The sequence below is a fragment of the Bombus affinis genome, chromosome 13 (genome assembly GCF_024516045.1).
Source record: "Bombus affinis isolate iyBomAffi1 chromosome 13, iyBomAffi1.2, whole genome shotgun sequence".
Taxonomy (NCBI): domain Eukaryota; kingdom Metazoa; phylum Arthropoda; class Insecta; order Hymenoptera; family Apidae; genus Bombus; species Bombus affinis.
This window is the reverse complement of record NC_066356.1, coordinates 11,121,327-11,141,749: the sequence shown is the minus strand read 5'-3', so window position 1 is coordinate 11,141,749 and position 20,423 is coordinate 11,121,327. Positions and strand designations below refer to the sequence as shown.

The 20,423-nt window shown below is 47.6% G+C and overlaps 1 protein-coding gene across 9 annotated transcripts in view; it reads right to left on the bottom strand.

Annotated features, from left to right (window-relative positions):
- The window catches only part of LOC126923137 (uncharacterized), a 141,836-nt gene that overhangs the window by 10,328 nt on the left and 111,085 nt on the right, over positions 1–20,423 (bottom strand). For all 9 annotated transcript variants that reach the window (XM_050736287.1, XM_050736290.1, XM_050736289.1 and 6 more), the window contains 2 exons: positions 15,047–15,122; positions 4,971–5,097 (listed from right to left, as the gene is read on the bottom strand). In XM_050736287.1, coding sequence (XP_050592244.1) covers positions 4,971–5,097; positions 15,047–15,122 — 203 coding nt within the window. The remainder of the gene's footprint in view (positions 1–4,970; positions 5,098–15,046; positions 15,123–20,423) is intronic.

Below are 20,423 nucleotides of genomic sequence, written 5' to 3'. Positions count from 1 at the left end.
GAATCCAGATCGAACGCTAATTGTTCGATTCGACCGTGTTTTCTCTCCTGGGCTATCCGCGACAGGAAGCAAGCTGGGGCTGGCAACGATCGCTTTATCTTTCAAAGGGGATCTCGTGGCCGCGGCAGGCGAGATCGATGCCAGGCTCCGTGTGTCGACGCACTTCTCTGTCGACCTGGAAAAAACCCTTTGCCTCTGTCGACCCGCGTTCCATCGACGAGAGCGAGTCTTTCCCTCTCCGTACTAAAGTTTACCGATACAAATGGAACGAGATGGAGCTTCTCGTTCGATCGAGCGAGCAAACAGCCACCGTTACATTTTCGCACCAATTTTTCCGAAGCTTTGCCACTCTTCGACGCGTCCAAGTCCACCGTCCAGCTCTTCGCGTGGCTCGCTGCTGCGTTTTCCACACGCCGTTTGAAATTATTCTTCATAGACAGAATATTACGCTATTAGGTAGGTAAGAGGCTTACGCGCTTATATCGATTTATTGCCATAGTCGCCGCCGGTACCGGCTCTACGTACTGAAAGTTATTTCGGCGAGATAGATGGGTACAGCGGACTTGTTCCACCGGTAAGTAGAAAAGGTACGTCGCTGAGCCGACGTTGCTCAGAGGTGCGTCTGTCTCCCGTCCCTTGCGTCCCGGCTGCACACGTTCGATGTTTCGCTAACAATTTCGATACCGTTGCTAAGCATCGCGAAAGCGGCTAAACGCGTTTTGTACGAGTTTTATGCCACGATTTCTAACCTTCGTGGCCAACGTCGAACGAAATTTTCCATCCCCCACTTTACGTAACAAATGTGTTTCCACCGTGAGTCGTTCGATGCCTGATGAGACTAACTGAACGTTAGCGAGACATCGCGTCGAAGCGTAACGATGCAAAGTATAACGGTGTTAAGTACGAGGGATCTGTATAGCCAATTATTTCGAGAAGTTCGATCGGGAAAGGTATCTACGGGCGGCAACCGTGGGTGTCGCGACGCGATCGAGCAGGCATCCGATCGCGATTCATCCGATCGCTGGAAGCTCGCACGGAAAGGGAAGACCCGCAATAGATGGAATCGCGACGTTGTTAATCCGTTTACCCTACGCGCGGGTCTTTCTGCTCCAACGTTACGAATATTCCCGTTTCTTCGTTCCCGTTCGCACGCGGTCGGTCCGCGTCGCGACGATCCGATCGTCCGAAGGAATCCAACGGAATCTGGATGTGGAGTGCGCAGATCGAGTTGCCGACAAGTTTTTAGCGATCGGGAGGAAACGTCGACGTTTATTCCGCCGCGGTGAGACTCGGTCGAACGCAAACTTTCTTCATCGACAAATCGATTTACGTTGGAGAACGGGGAGAAAAGTTGCGGGAAAACAAGGGAGCAGGGTGAAGGAAAGTCGAAATGTTGGAGAGAATCGCATTACCTTCGGGGTTATTTCGTCCGGTGAACGCGACTTCTCGGCCGAACGATTTAGGTCGCTCGGGGAGCAAAGGGAGAAAGAGATAGAGAGACACGCGTGTCTGCGATTCAGCGAGAAACGCGGCACGTCGCTACATCGTCGGATGCGTTCCGATAAAACGTGACTCGTTCTTCTCCGCTGTTTCGCGTGTGCTACATTTCTTGAAAACGCGTCGTGACACGGAACGAGTGGATCGCTGTCTCGGAAGGCCAAACTTTCGAACGAAAGAGCAAGACAGAGGGAAAAAGTTTCGCGAAAGCATTGGCGAGAGAGTTCGAGGTTTGAGACTTCGATTCCTAGCCGATGAAAAGTTTCGCTCCGATACGAAACACGATTTTAAAGGGAACCGCGGCACATTCTTCGTCTTTAGCGAACAGGGAATTAACGAACGAGGGGATTACCGTGGGACGTTTCGAAATGCTCGACGTTGGGAAAACGGCGTGAAAGCGTTGCGTCGTCAGGAGAACGATCTCTGGTCGATAAAGCGCTTAATCGTTTCCGCTAGCCGTCGATTAGTCTGCCGCGATACCGTGCGCGTTCGCGGGGTAATCGCAGCTTGTCCCGTCATTTGGTTTTCTTCTATTCTTTGTAAAGTCGACCTTTAACCAGACGAGCGCGGCAGAAGCGAAGGGAGAGTTAAATAAACGCGGGGAATCGGGGCCACGATTTAAAATTTTCAGATAGTGAAATTAAGTGTGGTGTTACGTAACGGAGCAAAAGGGGGGGAGGTGGAATGAGAGGGAAAATTAAAAGTCGAGAGCCCGAGCAAAAATATACGAGTCCGCCCGCTAAATCCACTTAATTCCTGCTACTCCAATAAGTGTCACGTGAGCGTATCCAAGTGGAGGAATGGTCCGGATGGAGGGGGTGAAAAGACACGCTCGCTTTTGTCCACGGAGAAATTTCTTTGTCGATATCGGAGAGCCATTGGACCGAGTCGGATTAATAGCTGTTCTCTCTTTCTCTTCCTTTTCTCTTCTCGATCTCGAGAACGGAGCGAAAGGATGAGCCGATTCGACTCACGTAATGCTCGTTACGCGTCGGCCGATATTAACGAGCGTCGAGGAAAACGGAACTTTCGTGCCTTCCAAAACGCGAATCGGAAGCGGACGTATCGTACCGAGAATAGACGAGTCTCGTGCGATCCGTTTCTGCCTTCCACGGCCTCCGGGACCACATCGCGCGATCCCAGAAATCGATCGGTTAGCCAACGGTTGCTCCTATCCTTCACCCTGCTCTTTCTTCCTCTTAACCTCCGAGCTTTTCCTCCGCCTTTCCGACTTTACACCGCGTGACTCTTCCTTCAGTCACGATAGATGGCGGCGATCTCGCTCCTTCTCTCTCTCCCCCCCCTTCTCTCTCTCTCTCTCTTCCTAGTCTCGTCCCGATTCGTCAAACATTTATTCGGCACGATAAAGGCGACCTCGTTCCACCTGTACGGGGACAACGCGCATCCACCTCGTCGACGTATATCGAAACGTATCGCGAACTTTATGCTTTTCCACCCCGTCGTTCCTTCGGCCTTTTTACTCCGTCCATTCCGACTGGTTCGATGAAATACTTTTATAGACGACGTGGAATAAAATTCGGAAAGGGAAATTGAATAGAGGCTTCTTACGTTCAAAGCTGGGTGCCGTCTTGGCCGTGGACGAGCCATCTCTTCAACGAACAAGCGCGCGACTCGGTTTTACATTCCGCATGGTGATCGGTCGCGTTATCGCGGTCGAATTCCAGGTCTCTATTCTTGTTCGCGAGTCGTTGGTATCGTACGTAGCTCGACATTTTGCCCGGGGATCGAGAAAACTATGGAAACAACGATTAATCGACTAGAGTTTAACATTCACGGAACGTTGCTTGGTCAACGGTCTAACGAAACAAGATCGCCATAATTAATTATCGATAAAATTTGAGAAACGTAGATAAACGGAAGATAGAAACCGAAGAAATTTTGCAATTCAGAAGCGAGCGAGAAAAAGGTAGGAGATTTCAAGTTTCGCAAGTGTCCTGATACTCGTGAACCGATGGTTACACGAGGAACCGGTAATGGCTGACTTTTACGTTTATCGCGTGACACGAAACGCTTCAATATTCGAGCACTCTGCTAGTTTATCGTCACCTGGTCGCATTTGTACGCGTACGTGAATGTTTCACCTTTTCTCCTCCGAATGAGACTCGCAAAAACGCAAATTCTCTGCACTGCCGGTGATATTGGTTTCGTTGTTCGTTCAGTACCAGAGTAAACGAACGTCTTTACGATCAGCCAGCCAATTTCTCGTCAACTTGCAGCCACTTGTTACGACTCTGTATGCGCATAAACGACGCTTACGATCCTCCGGTCGTTATCCTTGCGTGACTCGCAGAAGAATCGACGAATTATTTGGCTAGAGCTTTAAATATATTATACGTTGGCTCGGTGCTGTGAAAATCGTTTCAAACGGATTTCACAAACACCCGATACCGATCGATTAATTTTTCCTTCGCGAATCTGTCGCACGAGACCGGTAGGCGTTCTGACACACGGCTCAGTTTCTCAGTAGACGAACCAGCGAACTCTAGTTTTCGTCAATTTCTCAGTTTCGTTACACAAGTACGGTATCGTCGATGTTCGCTTCTGAAACGAATCCATTTTCCATGAGTCGATTTATTACAAGTTGGTGGCGCGCAAATAACGGCAAGTCTCGAGGAGAATTTAAAAAATAGCGTTTGTAACGTCGTCGCCTCTTTATGCTTTTCATTATGTTTCCGAGTGGTTCGCTTATTAAACGGCAGTGTACGTAACGTAAAAAGTTCCAGCTAAAAACATAATCCAAAAGTAAACTTGTTAAATAAAACAATAACATCGTAGTGAGTCGCGTCATTTCCGTATCCAGCGAACCTTCGTTACCTTCCCACCGACTGAACTCAATTTCGCGATACGTCGGCAACCGTGAGAGAAAAAAGAGAAGCATTCGCGAAATGTTTACCTTAGATCGGACCACCGACGCATATTCGCAAAGGTAATTGCGCGCGTTTCAGCGCATTGCGTAATACAAAAATACGTCTATACACGTGTAGAGATACGCTGGATATTGAAGTTGGATACGAGATAAAAGAGCCGAGTAACTGCTTGCTCTTTCCTTCTGTACTTTTACCAGTCGCTCGTAAATGGAATTTCTGTCGATGTCGCTCGCTTTGTTAGTCCTGGTAACGGGGACATCGCCATGCGCGAATCGCTGCTTCTCTTCCTTCTGGATCTCGTTGATTCGTCTTCGTCCAGTCTTCGAGAAGAGCGAGAAAGAGCGAGAGAGAGAGAGAGAGAGAGAGAGAGAGAGAGACGTGGTAGAGATCACGGGAAGGTTAATCGCGCTCCGATCGAGCATGAGCGTCGAGCGGAATCGTACAAAGATAATCCGTAAAGTAGAAGGCGGAGAAGACGCGGACAGCGGATGTCGCGCGCGTGGTACGTGGCAATACGATGATCAGATACCAAAGTCGGAACAAGAGTGCGCGACGTTGCGGGACACAGGAGAGCTTTCAACTCACGTCAACTTTAACGCCCTCGACGCGATAGCTGTGCTTCGTAGGTTCCCCTCTAGGCACGTATCTGTAGAATTCCTCGTGATCCTTGTACCACGTGATGGAGTAAAGCTTGTCCGCTTCTAGGTCGTATCTGAAACAAGAGAGCAAACGATGCGTGACTTATCGTTAAGAAAAGCGCCGGTCGAATAGTTTCTCGACGATTTGTTTATCTATTTGCTTGCGCTGGGATTTCGAGCGCGTGACAATACGCGAGAGTGAAAAGTTTCTTTCTGATAAAGAACGGTACAAACTTATTGCACGAGGTAGAATATTCAGGATCGTTTGGAACGTTCGATCGTGAAGAATTCATACGTTTAATGCTGTAATAGGAATGCGTTTGCGAGAGCTTGCATATTACAGATACGTTCGATTCCATGAATCTTTACTCTCCGCAAATGCAAGGTTCCGATCGATTAATCGCTTCCTGGTACCGATTCTTGAATTTTCTGAGAAATGTTCGATGCGCCGAACGGTGCTACATGTATATGTACGTCGTGTGTCTCTGTATATAAAAGAGGTTCTTCTTGCATATATAGTTGTGTCATTGCATCCTATTTCAATTATTTCTATCAAGATTACCGGTTATGAAACAGAATGGCCATTAAACAAATAAATAAATATTTCGTTTTCTCTTCCTCTCTCTCTCTCTCTCTTTGTCTATCCTCGGCGCGTTTCTCTTGGTTAATATCGATTAGTCGAGACCGAGGACGAAAGCAGATGAAACGGTAGTCGTGACGCGTACGAACCGCGGAATCGTTTCTCGATTAGTCGCGGAGTAGACCGTTTCGATGGTTGGGCCGTGCGAGTAATGGAAACTGTTACCGGTTTCCGGCAACGTATTTGAAGTATCGAGCGCGCGTTTGATGTATTTTTTGCTTTACATATCGGAGATTTCGTTCGTTTATCCGATATTCCATGGAATCGTCTCATCTGGTCTCGGTGTCTCGTTTTGTTTCGTTATCCCGGCTGTTCGGTCTTCCGCGGTTCGCGAATGTTATATAACTGAGCGTTGTTGGGTTTTGGAAAAGGGCGGTGAACGTTTTTCCATTCCACAAAGGGGAAGAAGCAACAGGAAAAGGAAGAGACGCCGGTAATGCGAAGGGTGGGAACGGCCAGGTAAAAACGATTCGGGTTCTCGCGTCGCAGGACAAACGAGACAGCGGTTGCCGGGAATCGTGCGAGCTACGTGTTCGTCCGTAGGTATGCGCTTTAACGTGATTACAATGATGCCCGGCACGAAGGAAGGAACGGGCCACTGTCGCGTGACAAGCTTCCAACCTGGCGAACAACAATTACGGTAATTGATCAACATCCGCGATCCAAGCGTAGCGTCGCGAATCGCATCAATTTGCTAATCGAGCGCTTTCCTCTCGTTCATCGTTCTCCCGTCCCTCGGGGAATTAAAAAAAGGTCCCTCGGAGGATTCTCCGTTCGCGTCCCATCTTCGAAAACCGGAAATCTTTTAGCTCGGATAATTCCACGGAATCGAACGTCCGGAGGATTTTACAAGCAAACGTGGTTTCTTCGTCTCTTCCGCCCCGCCCCCTATCTCTCTCTCTCTCTCCTTCTTCCTCTGTTTCCTCGGGTAGTTTCCTTCGTCGTAACGAAATCGAATCGACCTCCACTTTGCCGTGCTTCTTCGGTGATCGTCGTTCGTCAGCACCAATACCGTTCGTGTTCCGCTATCGGAATCGCCGATAAAATCGCGAAGCGCAACAGGCTATTCCGCTGGAGCGCGAGCTGGAGTGCAACGCGATAATTAATATTTGTAAAGTAATTAAACTAGCACGTTTGTGTTGGAGTGGAGCGGCGATGTCTGGAGTCACCGTGGCGCGATACGTCCTGCTTTTCGGATTCACTGCCTGCCTCGCGTAATAGCATCGACCGTATCCGGCGGAACGATCGCGGATAACGCGCGACGGCGGAACTCGCTCGTTGGAAAACTCGTCGACTAATACGCGGTACTTCCATCCTCGAATTGGACCGTATCTATTATACACACTCTGCTTGCGGCGATCGTCTCGATAACAAAGCAGCGAGAAGACCAGCTTACGTTTACCAGCGATTAAATTTTATCCGCGTTCGTATTTTATTCCTCCTCCGCCATTCCTAGATGGCTGGATGCGTCGTCGTTTCTCTTATTGTCGTCCACGTCTAGCCTCGTGTCTCGATCGTAATCGTCTTTCGGAATTTAGCCCGTCGGCTTCGCCCCTTTCCTCTCTGCCATTCTCTCGACTCGTTAAATCGCGTTGCAACGGAGAGTCGGTCGATTACGTTTCAACGTAGGCGTTCTATATCGTCGAGGCAACGACGAGAAGAGTACGATAAGGTAGTTGCACGCCGCGTTACCGTTAGATACCGTGCACCATCGTATGGAATACGTCGATGCTCCCGCTGTAGGATGTCGTATCGCGACGTCGTTTGTACAGTCTGTTGGCCAACTAGCCGGTTACTTGGTTGCTCGGTTGCTCGATCGTTGCACCATTGCGGAGCGACACGGTCGCATAGTGACATCGTTGCATAGCCGACGTACCCAAGGGGGGCATCCGGTAGGGAGGGGTTGCTCCGCTTCCGCTTGCATTGGCACCGGTGCTGCTGTCGCCATCGCCGTCACCGTCGCCGCCGTCGAGGTAGCTCCCTAGTTGCCAGCTGCAGCTACCGGAAAAGGGATTGCCGCATTCGAGCGTAGGTGCACAATTTGGAGGGCTGCGTCGTGGGATTGATTTGCATCCTCCGGCTCATTTGCCGGGTCGTGTCCTGCGGGAACTCCCCCTTCACCTCCCCTTGGATTTCCAAGCTCGCCCGCTCTCACGCTCCGCCTTTCCATTTTCTTTTCTCTTTGTGGCGGCTTTCCCAGCTTTCCCTCCTTTCTATATAGATCCTACCAATTTTCTCTTCCGTCGTATCCGCTTCTTTCCCTTCTTTCCACCCTCCTCCTTCCTCTCTCGCCTTTGCTTTCCCTTTCTCCGAGACCTTGCGTCGTAGACGGCAAAGCGGAAATCTTTTGTTTCGACTCGATTCCATCCGATTCGATTCGATTCGTCGAGTATGCACGTGCGCGCACGGTATCCGCTCGTCAACGAGCTACAGCGACGGTGTACAGGACCGCGCGCCAGGCAAATTTCTCTGTTCTTTGATCAAATTATCGCGTGTCGGATTTGCGAGTCGCGGTAGAACGCGCAAGAGGGAAGCTGCTTTATATCCACCGGGCACCCCATTGTTCGCAGCGGAGAGAGTTTCGGTGCAGCAGCGCAAGGGCTGAAGCTTCGACGTATCGCGACTGTACCTCGTATCCTGTATGCGCGTAAAAGCGTTCTTGACGTTGGAAAATCGCCCGACTATCTTCGTTCCGTCGTCGCTCTATCGTCTCGTTCGATGGTCCGGACGGAGCTCGGAGAAAGCGTTTTTCCGCCTTCGACTACCATTCGCCAGCCATTCGAAGAAGTTGCGCAAAGTTGGAAGATTTGTAATGAAGAGAAGTCGATCGTTCTTCTGTTCGAAAAGTTGCGATAAAGGAGCGCGTCTCGGCGTAGGACGACCGTCTATCGCACGCTCCGTCTCTGGACTTTGCTTCCGATTCGACGATTCCGTTGTACGCTTGCGAAGCGTTAGTCGCGCTCGGAAGAATCCGGTCGTGATCTCCGTGGCGGTGAAATTTCTCGGAATTTCGACGGGTGCGAGCAAGAAGACGAAGAGGGACGGCTGCTCGCGCGCCAAAATCACGAAGGAACTTGGTCGTTGGTCTCCGCGCCCCGTTAAAGCCGCTCGGAATGCCGTTTGGAACGGGACGAAACAGGCGAACCGGAATTGAACAGGACAGAGAACGGAACGGAGAATGAAACGAGGTGAGGTGAAACGGGTTGCCGGAACGAGACAGGACGGAGCGAGGTTAGGAGCGGGATACGGAGAAGAGAAGAGGCGACGCGCCGGATAAACCAACAACCGAGCGCTCGCTGGGGACGGTAAACTAATTTGCAATTTATACCTACGTCGGAAAACGATCCCCGTCTCTTTGCTACGTCATGCTGCCGTCCTGGCGCTCGACTGGCACCCAATATCAAAGAACTTCGTGTACATGCTCGTCGTCCAACTCTTTCCTTTTTCCGCGAGAGAATGTCGCTTCCATCGAGAAAAACGGTACGTCGACCCGGATAATCGAGGATACCGAGCCAAACAAACGACGCGTTCTACCCGAACAGCCTCCCTTCCCCTTCGCTTTCATCCTCTCGTCCGTTTCCTCGCCTACTGCTCGACCAAGCGACGATCGTTTCCATCGAATACGACTCTGCGAATGGACACCATCTACCGACTCCTAGCGTCCTTTGAATAAATCACATCGATTTTACGAGTGGACGAGAAGATGCCGAGTATCGCGCAACACTCCGAGCGAAATGTCAATTTAGCTTCGAACCTCGTTAATTACGCAAATCGTCTCGTTGCCGTTCTCGTCTTACCGCTCCATCTTCTTTTCCTTCCATTTTTCAAACGACTTTCGGTAGGTCCTATCCTCCACGCGCCTCCCAAGACGTCCGAGAATAAACAGGAGAATCGACCGTGTTTGTCGTCGAGAATGTCGCGCCAGCCTGACTTTATAAAACTCGATGCTGATCGTCGTACCGTGACTGCGTGAAAATCGAGAAACGAGGGACGAGAGGAAAACGATACCGCCGCCGTTTCGTTCGCTCTCTCGGCCTATGTACCGGCTATCGCCAGCCTTATTCCAGAAGAGAAGGAGAATGAGATTAGAATACGAATGGCTGGTTGTTTTGGCAGGACCGTGAGGAACGAGGACGCGGAGAAAAGAGCTGGACGAACGCGTCACGTTCTACCGTTTGAAAGAAATCGAGCGGAAGGAAACGACAACTAAACGTAAGAACGAAGAGTCGGAAAGAGTACGTTCGTTTGGCTGGTAGATACCTGGGAAAAATGGAAAGTTGCGAGACTTTGGACTTTCGGTCGTACAGTGGAAAGACGGCGACCTACTACGCCAAGGTCCTTTCACACCTTCTCCTCATTCTTAACGACGTACAGTGGAGCTCGTATAGCGACGTATAGTGGAGCTCAAACTCCGATTACACAAATCTCACGTGCTTTTTGCTATTTCATTGCCATGTCCATACAACGGTACAGCACCAAGATGATAACGTTCGATCGTCCATCGGTGTCACTTACGTATCGGAATACCGTTCACTTACAAAATTAAAATCTAAAAAAAGCAACGGCGAATCTCATACAGCGTACAACGCGTTTCTGGCAACTGGGTGATAGATGAATATTTTATTGGATAAGCTTAAATTATTTCGAGTGGCGCGTCGCGCGGTACGTGCGTCTTCTTCGCAAGCGAAATCGCTTCAAGATTCCAGCGTCGATGCTAAGAAAGAAGCAATACGTAACAGTACTTATTATTAGCTGGTAGGACTAGTTAGATACACGACTTCACATTTTGCGACGAGTAGACGACGACGAAAACACGCCGATTTCTGTCTCTCCCGACGATAATCTGTGCCTCGATGTCAAAAGCTACGAGGCGATATTTTTAATCTCTGGTGGAGGGCTAAATCGATCGATCAAAATACAAGAATAACGAAAAAGTTTCAATTCAATATCGCAACGTTACGCCGGTTCGCTGTTCTCAAGTTATTGAGTTTCAAAACGTAATAGTTCGATAGAGTCTGTTCGAGGATACGTGCCAGCGGCGTGCAGGATATGCCACTCTAACTGACGAATTTTGCTTCTCAACTTTATAATTCGATAACGCACGACCGATTCGCGAATTCGAACAACGCCATTCGACAACCTGCGCTCCACTCGCGTTACGGCTTTCTTCTCCATTTCTCGTCCTCTTGCTCGCCATTCCATGACGCTTAAATAGATTTTCCGATGCGTCCGTGATACAATCGATAACGCGTTGATATTATACGACGCGAGCATCGGTCCCAAGAAAAATAACGCTTAAGACCAAACGTGGAAAATTGAAAAAATCTCTATCTTGCGCACGGCTTCGTGTTCTGTGAATTAATCTTGGGATTTTGCTCGGCAGCTGGCTGGCTATGCGGATGAGATCAACGCGTTGATTCAATCGATCGGTTTTCGCGATCAACGGTGCACTTTTGGTTCGACGCGTCCGTCTCGTTGGATATTATCGAGCGATCTCGCGGTCTAGGTGGACGACACGTTCGCGAAAATCGATTTTCCCTGGAAATCAAAGTAAACTCGGCAATTGCTCGCTGTTTCTTACATTGCTCGTGAAAACAAGTACCCACTAGAAATGCAGGCGCGCGCGATATCCAACGGTCGACCTTATTTTCTTCGTGAAAAGTCGTTGAGTCCGCGCCACTAATTAGAATGCATATTCCGACTAGCCGTAATTGTAGGACGCGCAATGCTGGCACCATAATTTCATTACGTCTTAATTAACATGGTGGCACGCGCGCGGAGCTTAAGGATCCACGAAATATCATCGAGGACACGTTACACGGTTAATCCACGACCACGGTCGTTGCTTCCATCTTTTCCAAAATGTATTTCGATGTTCAGTATGACTTTTAACGATTATTTAAGTCAAAGTGTTGCGACAAAGGGTTTGGCGATACGATCCAGAAGCAGACGGATGTACGCTCTCGTCTGTGAGTCACCAGACACTCGCTAGTTTCCAGCGCGAGCCTTAACGAGACGAGTTTTAGTAAAATATGTGTAATAAATCTTGAAAACTTTCAACAGATTCTCAGATAATCGAATGTTTCTTATAATATACGCGATTAACGAGCGTTAGCTTCGTTTCGCGATAACGTGCGTGAAAGATCGAATCGAAATCGTAGAATGACGTTTTTTTCGTACGAAAACTCGTTTCTGAGTTAGTCGGTGTTCAGTATTCGTCGGTTACACACACCTTGTACTCGGATACAATGTTGTTTGTTGCATTGTAAAATTTTTGTTGCATATTCGATTCAGACGTTCAGCTTTTGTCATTTTGTCGATACGCAGAGCGAAAGTGGGACAAAAAGTAAATCATTTTCCAGAATTTTAATACTAATAAATAAAATTATCCTGTAATATATACGTTTGTATCTCATTTCTCATTGCTTAGCATTTAATAAATACAAACAGTATTTCAAGCAAGCATCGCGTCGACACGCGTCGTATGTATGCAGGCATACCGTGCGATTACACGTGTAAATGTACTTGTATTCGACAGATTTTTATTATCGATTTATTCCAAAATAATGCTACGATAAAATGTCACTCCATATTTTCGATTTATTTTTTCATGTAGATTTATACCACTCTTTCGTGTTTTAGTACGAGCCCGAAAACAATCCGTATAAATCAACAGAGAAATTAATACGAATGATCGATATTTCTACCGTATTCTATCTATCGTATCGAAAACAAGCCGGCTAATTTACATGTAGCACATTACCGTTCAAGTTAAAAGTATTTACCAGTACTATCGCGCAACATTAATTCGCAAGTAATGGAATAATGTATTTCGTTACGATACGCGTATTTTCAAGCTTGCGGATAACGTATTAAAGTGGCCGAAACTTTGTACGATTATTATTCCAAAGTTCTTCATATCTTCGCTATGGTAATAAGCTCGCGGGAAACGGGAAACTCTCTTCTTTAAAACGATTTCAGTTTTATACTGTTACGACTTTCCATTCCTGAGATATCATCGTTTAAAGCGGAGCATAATGTTCAACGTTTTAATATCGTCTTCCTATTTCCGCGATCGAATCTCGCACGCGCACCTCCAGTTACCGACCTACCTCACAGGCTCCAACGTCTTACGGGATGGTCAGCGGCACGTTGAGTCGATGACGTTGTTTTTACTATTACGATCACGCGCACGCATTCTCCGCGATAAAGCAGATACTATTCGCTATTTCTCGTAATTTAGAGGCTCGAGGTTTTATATCTCGAGAACCGATCGAGCTTTTAATCCGACGCCATTACAAATACGAGATCTCACCACAAAATTTATCTACTCGGCTTCTCTCTCGTCGCTGTTCTTTGATACTCTCGCGTTACACCGTGTGTTCTGCTATTCCGTATGATTTTATTAAAGCTACGAAGACAGCTCTGTTCGAAACTCTGTCCTATCAACGACTCTATGATATTTAAAACTCCCGTGGAAAGCTTTATGCCGGAGGGTTTTAGAGCCTCGTGCCCTACGTTGCGTTACTCGTTCAGCGCGTTCTGTCTCTGCAAGGGGAATAGATGTCGTCTGGTATGGGAATGAACGGCAGTTTGGTCAACTCCGCGGAAGTTTCGCAGGGTTTAGTTGGCCGTAGTAACCGTTAAGGCGCGTACTCACCAGTAAACATGTTTGCAAACATTTTACGACCATTCTACGATTTTCTCACAAACGCTTCTTGTATTAACCGACTCTCGACCACTTCTAAAATCCATGGCCAGCGTTCGACCGATGATTCGTTCGGCCCTATTTACGCGATTGTCGTCTACGGTTATTCGAATCTCTGATTGATCACGTACCAAGAATACGGTCATTCGGAAAAAGTCGAAAGACATCAGCTATCGGTATGGGTATTTGTTTATATGTCCGAAGCTTCGAGCTAGATTTTATAAACGACGAGATAAAGATAAAGAGAAAGAAACGATCAATCAAGCAGCACCGGTAACCAAGCCAAACTCGGATGCCTTGCATCGTCTTCGCCTATGAATCGTGGTTAATCGAGATTCGTTAACAGAGATTCGCCGAGACCCGTCGTTTCCTACCGGAAGAAACTTTGATTCCGCGCTAACTACTGGACTCGCGCAATTACCGGCCATACGACAACCCCAACGAAGACGGGGAGAACGGACCGCTACGATGATCGACGCAGGGACGCTACAGGCTGCGCGTTCCAACTCGCGTTCACTGGAGGGCGAAACGTTCATTCGAGTTAGGCGTTCGAATTCGTGTTCCAGGCAATAGACAACGGAACGAAACTTCCGCATAGTTGGAAGCAACTCGGCCCTTATTCGACGAGAAGCTCTCGTGGCTGTTAGCGAAATCTGCAAGATGGCGGTGTAACCGGAAGAGGAAAAGGCACAGGGACGCCAGGAAGCAGACGCGCGAGGAAGAGGCCAGGGTTCCGCCAACGAATTCGAAAGAGATCTCGCGGGAGTCGAAGATTGTACGCGCGCGGATGCCTCGGGAAGCATCTTTTTCAGGCGAGAAACCCAACAGAGGTAAGAGGAAGCTTTCCCGCTCGGATTGCGGTCTACGATATTGCGAGTATAAATAAATAAAGCGCGAGGAGAGAGCGGAAAGATATCGAGATTCCTAGCTCCAAGGGATTACCGATCCATCCTCTTCTTCTCGTCTTATTTTTAATCTTATTTACCGTCTCGCTCGGACGCTAAGCGTAAACTCGATACGTTATTGGCTGGCATCTTATCGATGTCTTTACGAGTTCTTCTCGTCTGGTTTCCCCTGCTGTAAATAAGAGAGAAAAATCGCTCGACCCGTCTTCGCGTTTCTTCGTTGCGGTTCCCACTCGTATCGGACCACTCGATCGCTCGCGTCCGACTCCAACGGCTTTGTCGTTTTCCAGGGATTTATTCGCTGGATGACCGCGAATCGATTTATCTCGCGTGCATTGAACGCGTGCTGAAAACGTCGCCAGCGAGGTAGGATCGTTGTGGGAGACTGGCGCGTGACGACGCGACGTCGAGTCGGACGAAAAATGCCAACGGTTCCTACGTCGTCGTTCGCAAGCCTTACGACACCTGTTAGCATCGCGCGGAACGTCGTGGCGAACGTCACGCTACACGAAAAGCGATATTTTCCAATTAATAACATCGGCTTTCGTCTTTGTCTCTTCGAACATCCCGATATTTAGGAACAACGACGTACGCGTTTGCTTCGGCAAGTACACAGCCGACGATGATTTCGCGCCTGTCGTTCCTGAATGTGGCATCCGTACGATCGATCGTCGTCGGTCGATCGAAAAAAGAGACGCGGAAGGACCAGCGAGAATCTCTTTGAAAACGACACCGCTCGACGACGTTGCACCACGTCCGAGTACTCTTACCTGCACTCGAGAAGCGCACTCTGGCCCCTAAAGGAGTACGGCGGGACGCTTATGTAAAGCAGCTTCAGCCCAGTCACTGTAACAGAAAGAGGAAACAAATTTTTTTTTTTTTTTTAGACACCGACGGAAGCCATATTTGCCCCTTTGGTCTTCCAACTTTCGAAGAACGGGGTGCAAGGACTAGCCGAAAGTTAAAGAAACGCGAAATCCAGCGCATGCTTGCTAGCTAGCAACGGCATCTTTGCGATCGTTGGTGAGGATCTCTTTCGATTCAAATGCCCGCCGAACGCTTGACCTACTGAGAAGCGCACAATGAAAGCATTAAAAAAACGGCACTCTGAACGCCACTCTGTCCCGAATGACATTCCTATGATAAAATCTCGCGGCGACCTTCGAGTCGACCCGTGTTCGACTTGACTCCAGCCACCGACTATTACTTAGTACAAGGAAGAAAAGCTTGTGGAAAGTTGTGGCTCGATCGAATGACCAAGAGGCGGGGTACGGAGGACGCGAGTGGATTGTACTAGATGTTCAAACAATGCTCCGCAAACTCCATTGTACTGTCCTTTGTGGCCGCTTTCCTTTCTTTCTTCTTCGCTTTCCCATGGTCCTCCCTGGTAGAGAGGTACCCGGAAGAAGTTCCATTGGATACGGTTGTCGGGAACAAACGATAAACGACACGTAACGATAAATATAAATAAGTAGGTAAATAGAAAGAAAGAAGGTGGTACGTTTGGCGAATCGGATTGGTAGAGTGGCCAGTACAGCGGAGTCACTAAGCTACCGAGCAGAACCGAGAGAACGAGACTGTGTCTAGCGCACGGTGCTCGGTTCAAAGGGGTTTGCGTTTAATTAAGCTCGTGCGATATTTTACGACGGTGACGGTACGCGTGGCTATTCCACGGAGGGCCGGCCTTTCTCTGCATCGTAAAATATACCGTCCGTAATGTATCGTTACGCGAGCAGTGCACAGAGACCGGCAGGTGAGTTTGCTTGAATTATTTCCTTCGGAGAGACGCAATTTTTCGTACGTCCTAACGTGATTTCGAGGCAAGCCTCAACCGAGTACGATTCTCTGTTTCGTCCCATCGCGTTTTCTTTTTCTCCCCCTCTTTTTTCCCCCTTCTTTTCTTCTTTTTCCTTTCTTTCGTAAGCGGAATTTCTACACAAGGTAACTTTGGCCCGCGAGTCCAGGACGTTTCGCGTACGTGGCTGGCTTATAAGTTACCGTGCTGGAAAGAACCATTCCCAGTGGTTAATCTCTTCCACGGTCGTACCGCTTAATCCACCACTCACGAACCAAGATACATTGTCCTTCTAATTACCCGGACTATGATCTTAATGGACTTGGAAATGCCAAGCGCGTCAGTTCCGTGTGCAAATTACGTAAACGTGGAAGGACTCTTTAATCGCGATGGTACGCGTTACGACGCGCGACCGGCCGACACGAAAAAGCCGACACACGGCCGTGTTTTAAATGCGAATTGCAAATTATCGCCGTTGGGCTGCATAGGGACTCGCCATTCGGTCCTCGCGCTTCAAAGGTATACGGCATACAGCGTACTCGTTTGGGACTGGCAGCGGGGCTGTATCGATTTGCATCTCACCGCTTGTTTTATCCTTCCAGTTATACTTCGATCAGCAGTTTCGTCGATGAAAACTTCGACTTAAGCTTCTATGTGAAACTTCGTGTCTCGTGTGTTTGTACGCAGCCTTCAAAGCGATACTTTTTAACGCATAGACGGGTTTCGATTACGTATCGTTATCCCGAGTTAACAACTACGTTGCTCGTGTATACGCGTTTCCAATGGTTCATCGAGCGCGATTCCATTGATGAAAAATCGATCGATGAGAACCGTGAGAAAGGCAACGATGACGTTTGCCCGAAGAAATTTGATTAGGCGCAAATTTGATATCCGTGCATTAACGAACGTTAAATTAGTTTTCGAATGAATCGCGACTCGCTGCGAATCGATAACTCCGCGCACAGAATCGCCGGTTTGACGTCTCGTTTTGGCTTTGCGGGGTCCGGTTTCGAGAGGTTCGTAGCCACGACAATAACGTCGCTTACGGTGTACGTAACGGAATCGTCCATTGAATTAGAGTGCCCGCGGCGTTTCGAGACAAGCGAGTTCGGGTCCGGACTACTCAGCTTTTGGCCGAACGATCGTGACGCGGGTCACAAGTGCACCCTATCGGCCGCCTCGATTCGCTTTCTCCGCGTTCAGGAATTAATTGCACGCCGGTTCGACTTTGAATAGCCACTCCAAGTCGGCTCTCCACCAAACTCGCCGCTTTCTCTACGCGAACGCGTCCTGTGCCTTCTGTTCCTCTGTGTCAGGTACTTCGTCATCAACGATGCTATCCGCACGATGGTATGCACGGTGCGGTCGAACAGCGTGTACGAACGGCCATAAGGCGATTATTTATGGAAAAATAAGAACGAAACGTAGAGTACATCTTTGTTCTACGAGCGTTTCTCTTGGTTGTCGCGGCAAAAACCAGTCACGAAAGTCCTTGCTGATCGTTACTGGACGATCGACGTTAAAATTCGTTAGGAGCGATTCTTCGTTAATTTCGCGCAAATTAATCTAACGAGCTTTCTTCACAGCGTTGATTCGATATCGGCCGGGATTCCAATTAAAGCCACAGAGAACCGCTAGTTTCGACGGGCCCTTCTCGAATTCTTCGGATCAAATCCGCCAAAGTGAAATTAACGAAGAGCTGTTTAGCTAGCGTTTACCGCGGTACTTCCTAATGTCCGCAAATGCTATCCGCGATGAAATGTCCGAGGCGAAATTCCAGCAACGCGATACGGTCGTTGCTATCAGAAGCAATACCATGAAAATACCAGAATTTGTATTATCACCGTTGCGTCATTTTATTTTCTATTTGTTTTACGCTTGTGCGATAGGCGATCGACGTTTCAAAACTTATCTATCCGACGGTTGATAATTCTCGAGCCATATAACGAATATAAGATGAATTCTCAGCTAGTCTTAATGCGAATTCCTATAGTCCGGTGTAGTCCAGTTTTCAAACAATCACCAACGTTTTATGGCATGTTGAACGTTCCATCAAAGTTCTCTTTGGTAGATTTCCTATAACCCGTGTATAGCTGGTTTCGATAGTTGAACCAGAAAAATGTTTCGAACACAAGTCCGCTGGTATCAAACGGAGAATGTACTCGTGTTAAAAAAGCTTTCGACAGTAGTGTTTTCTCGCAAAAAAAACCGGTCTTTTGTATTTTTCAAATCATATTCTTAAATTACAAAAAAGAGCAATCTTTTGACGTGAAATTTATGAAAATTTATTTACTACAAATAAATGAAAGATGCAGAGAATGATAGAGTTGGAACATGATTAAATTAAGAATTAATCTAGTACGGTATACGCGTACTTGCAAAAAATGCCAAAAATAATTTCCTGCAGAACGAAGCGCCACGTGAAAAAGATTCGTTCTGTATTTTCGATTTGTTTTTTCACGTCGTATCGCTCCCTTGTCGATTACCCGAGCGCTCTGTACGCATATATTCGAATGCAAGAATGCGAATTTCGAATAGCCGGTTTATCCCAAAAGAACAAAAGATTTTGCGTTTTATCTATGAACTATGTTCATCGTCGTCTCGTCAAAACGGGACAACGTCGCCTCGTTTTGACGACGCGCGTCGCGATTTCCCGTTGGATGCGCTAAATGCGCACCACTAGCTTTCTTTTCTTCTTTTTCAAACATCGGACCAGCGTGTGCAGCGATACGATCGCATCCCGCGTCTATGTACGAGATGTTTTGTCCGTCTCTAGTGCTCCGGTTAGAGAAGCTCCGTCCTCGAATTCCGCCTCGATTCGTCGAAATCGTAAAAGCCAATTTACCTGTGATTCAAGGCAAGCAAGATTAATTGGCACGGTAACGAGAGAGCGATACTCATTGAGTTCCGTTTTTCGTCCGGAAACGCATCGGGCTCTATTCCGATTTCCGTCGTCGCACAATATCGTCACGAGCTGAAAAATTCGCGGTCGGCGGAGAATGGTGAAACGCAGCAACCGCGATACAAAGATAGTTCTCCCTTAGACGTTTTTTACTCTGCTTCCGAATGCTCGCCGCGAAAAGGTTTACGGTTAAAAGCGTTTTATTCGCATAGACGCGCGTAATTCGCTCTCCCCTCTCGGTCAATTCGTAACGAGTGACGATTCACGAGCCATTTTTTATACGTCGAGCGTGTAATTGTATGCGCCAGTTGGTGAATCGTTTTCTTTTTCTTTTCTCCCTTCTTCTTCTTTTTTTCTTCTTCTTCTTTTTCCTTTGGAAACAAACGAAGGAACACAAAGAATTTAGAGATAACTCGTTGAAACCTAGCGGTTAGTTTTGTGTAACACCGTATATATAAATTCTATCGCGGTATCGACATATCTTTAAATTACAATCCCGATCGTCGATGTCGAATCCTATCGAACAATTTCTCTTTTTCAACTATAACGCCACATCGTAAATAATAAATTTTCTTTGGCCGGCCGAATTATTATTCGATACATAATCGCTCGTGTATACCGCAATTAATTAATTACCATGGGATATTACACAGCCAGATTCGTTTCACAGAGTTCATTTCGTCGAAGAACATCCAAACCAGGCAATTCATCCGACTTGAATGAAAATGTTTAAAGCCAGCTTAAATCACTTGTGCATTCACTTTTAATCACGACATGAACCGATTCGAATTTAATCATTTCAGAAAGCGGAAAAGTGAAATAATGCTAGTAAATCGTACAACGTAAATCTAAAATAAACGCTATTAAAATTGTACGTACGAACTTTAAGTAACGAACTGAACGAATTCGTGACCGCAAAACTGCATGGAAAATGGATAAGAATTTCGTCGGATAAAAATAAGTGGAAAACATAAATGCGAGAGTATCGCCACTTTGGTTGATTCGATTGCCGGCAACCGTAATTACGAAATTGGTAAGCGTGGTATACAATTTTATCCTGTCACACGCTTTCACACATTTTTCTCCGATGGTTGGCTCGCAACGATTCCAGGAATTCTTTGACAGAATCGTTCGATCGGAAGCGATCGAAGCGCGGGAACGCGAGAGAAAAGAATTCCTCTTGTTCCGGATCGCAAACGCGCGACCGATTGGCCGAGCGAAATTGTTGCTCGATAGAGAGAACGTTGGCCGGACGGACGTCCGAGAAGTCGTTATCTTATCCTATACAGTGGTTGTTCGGCCAGGTAGGCAGTTAACTCGTATCTGGTCACGCCACCGGTTAAATTCCCCCTTACGTACTTATCGCGAATTAAAGCGCTCCTTCAAAGGGGGCCGGAGACACGGAAAGGTAAAGGCCGTCCTTGTATTATCGCGTTCGGATGAGTTTCAC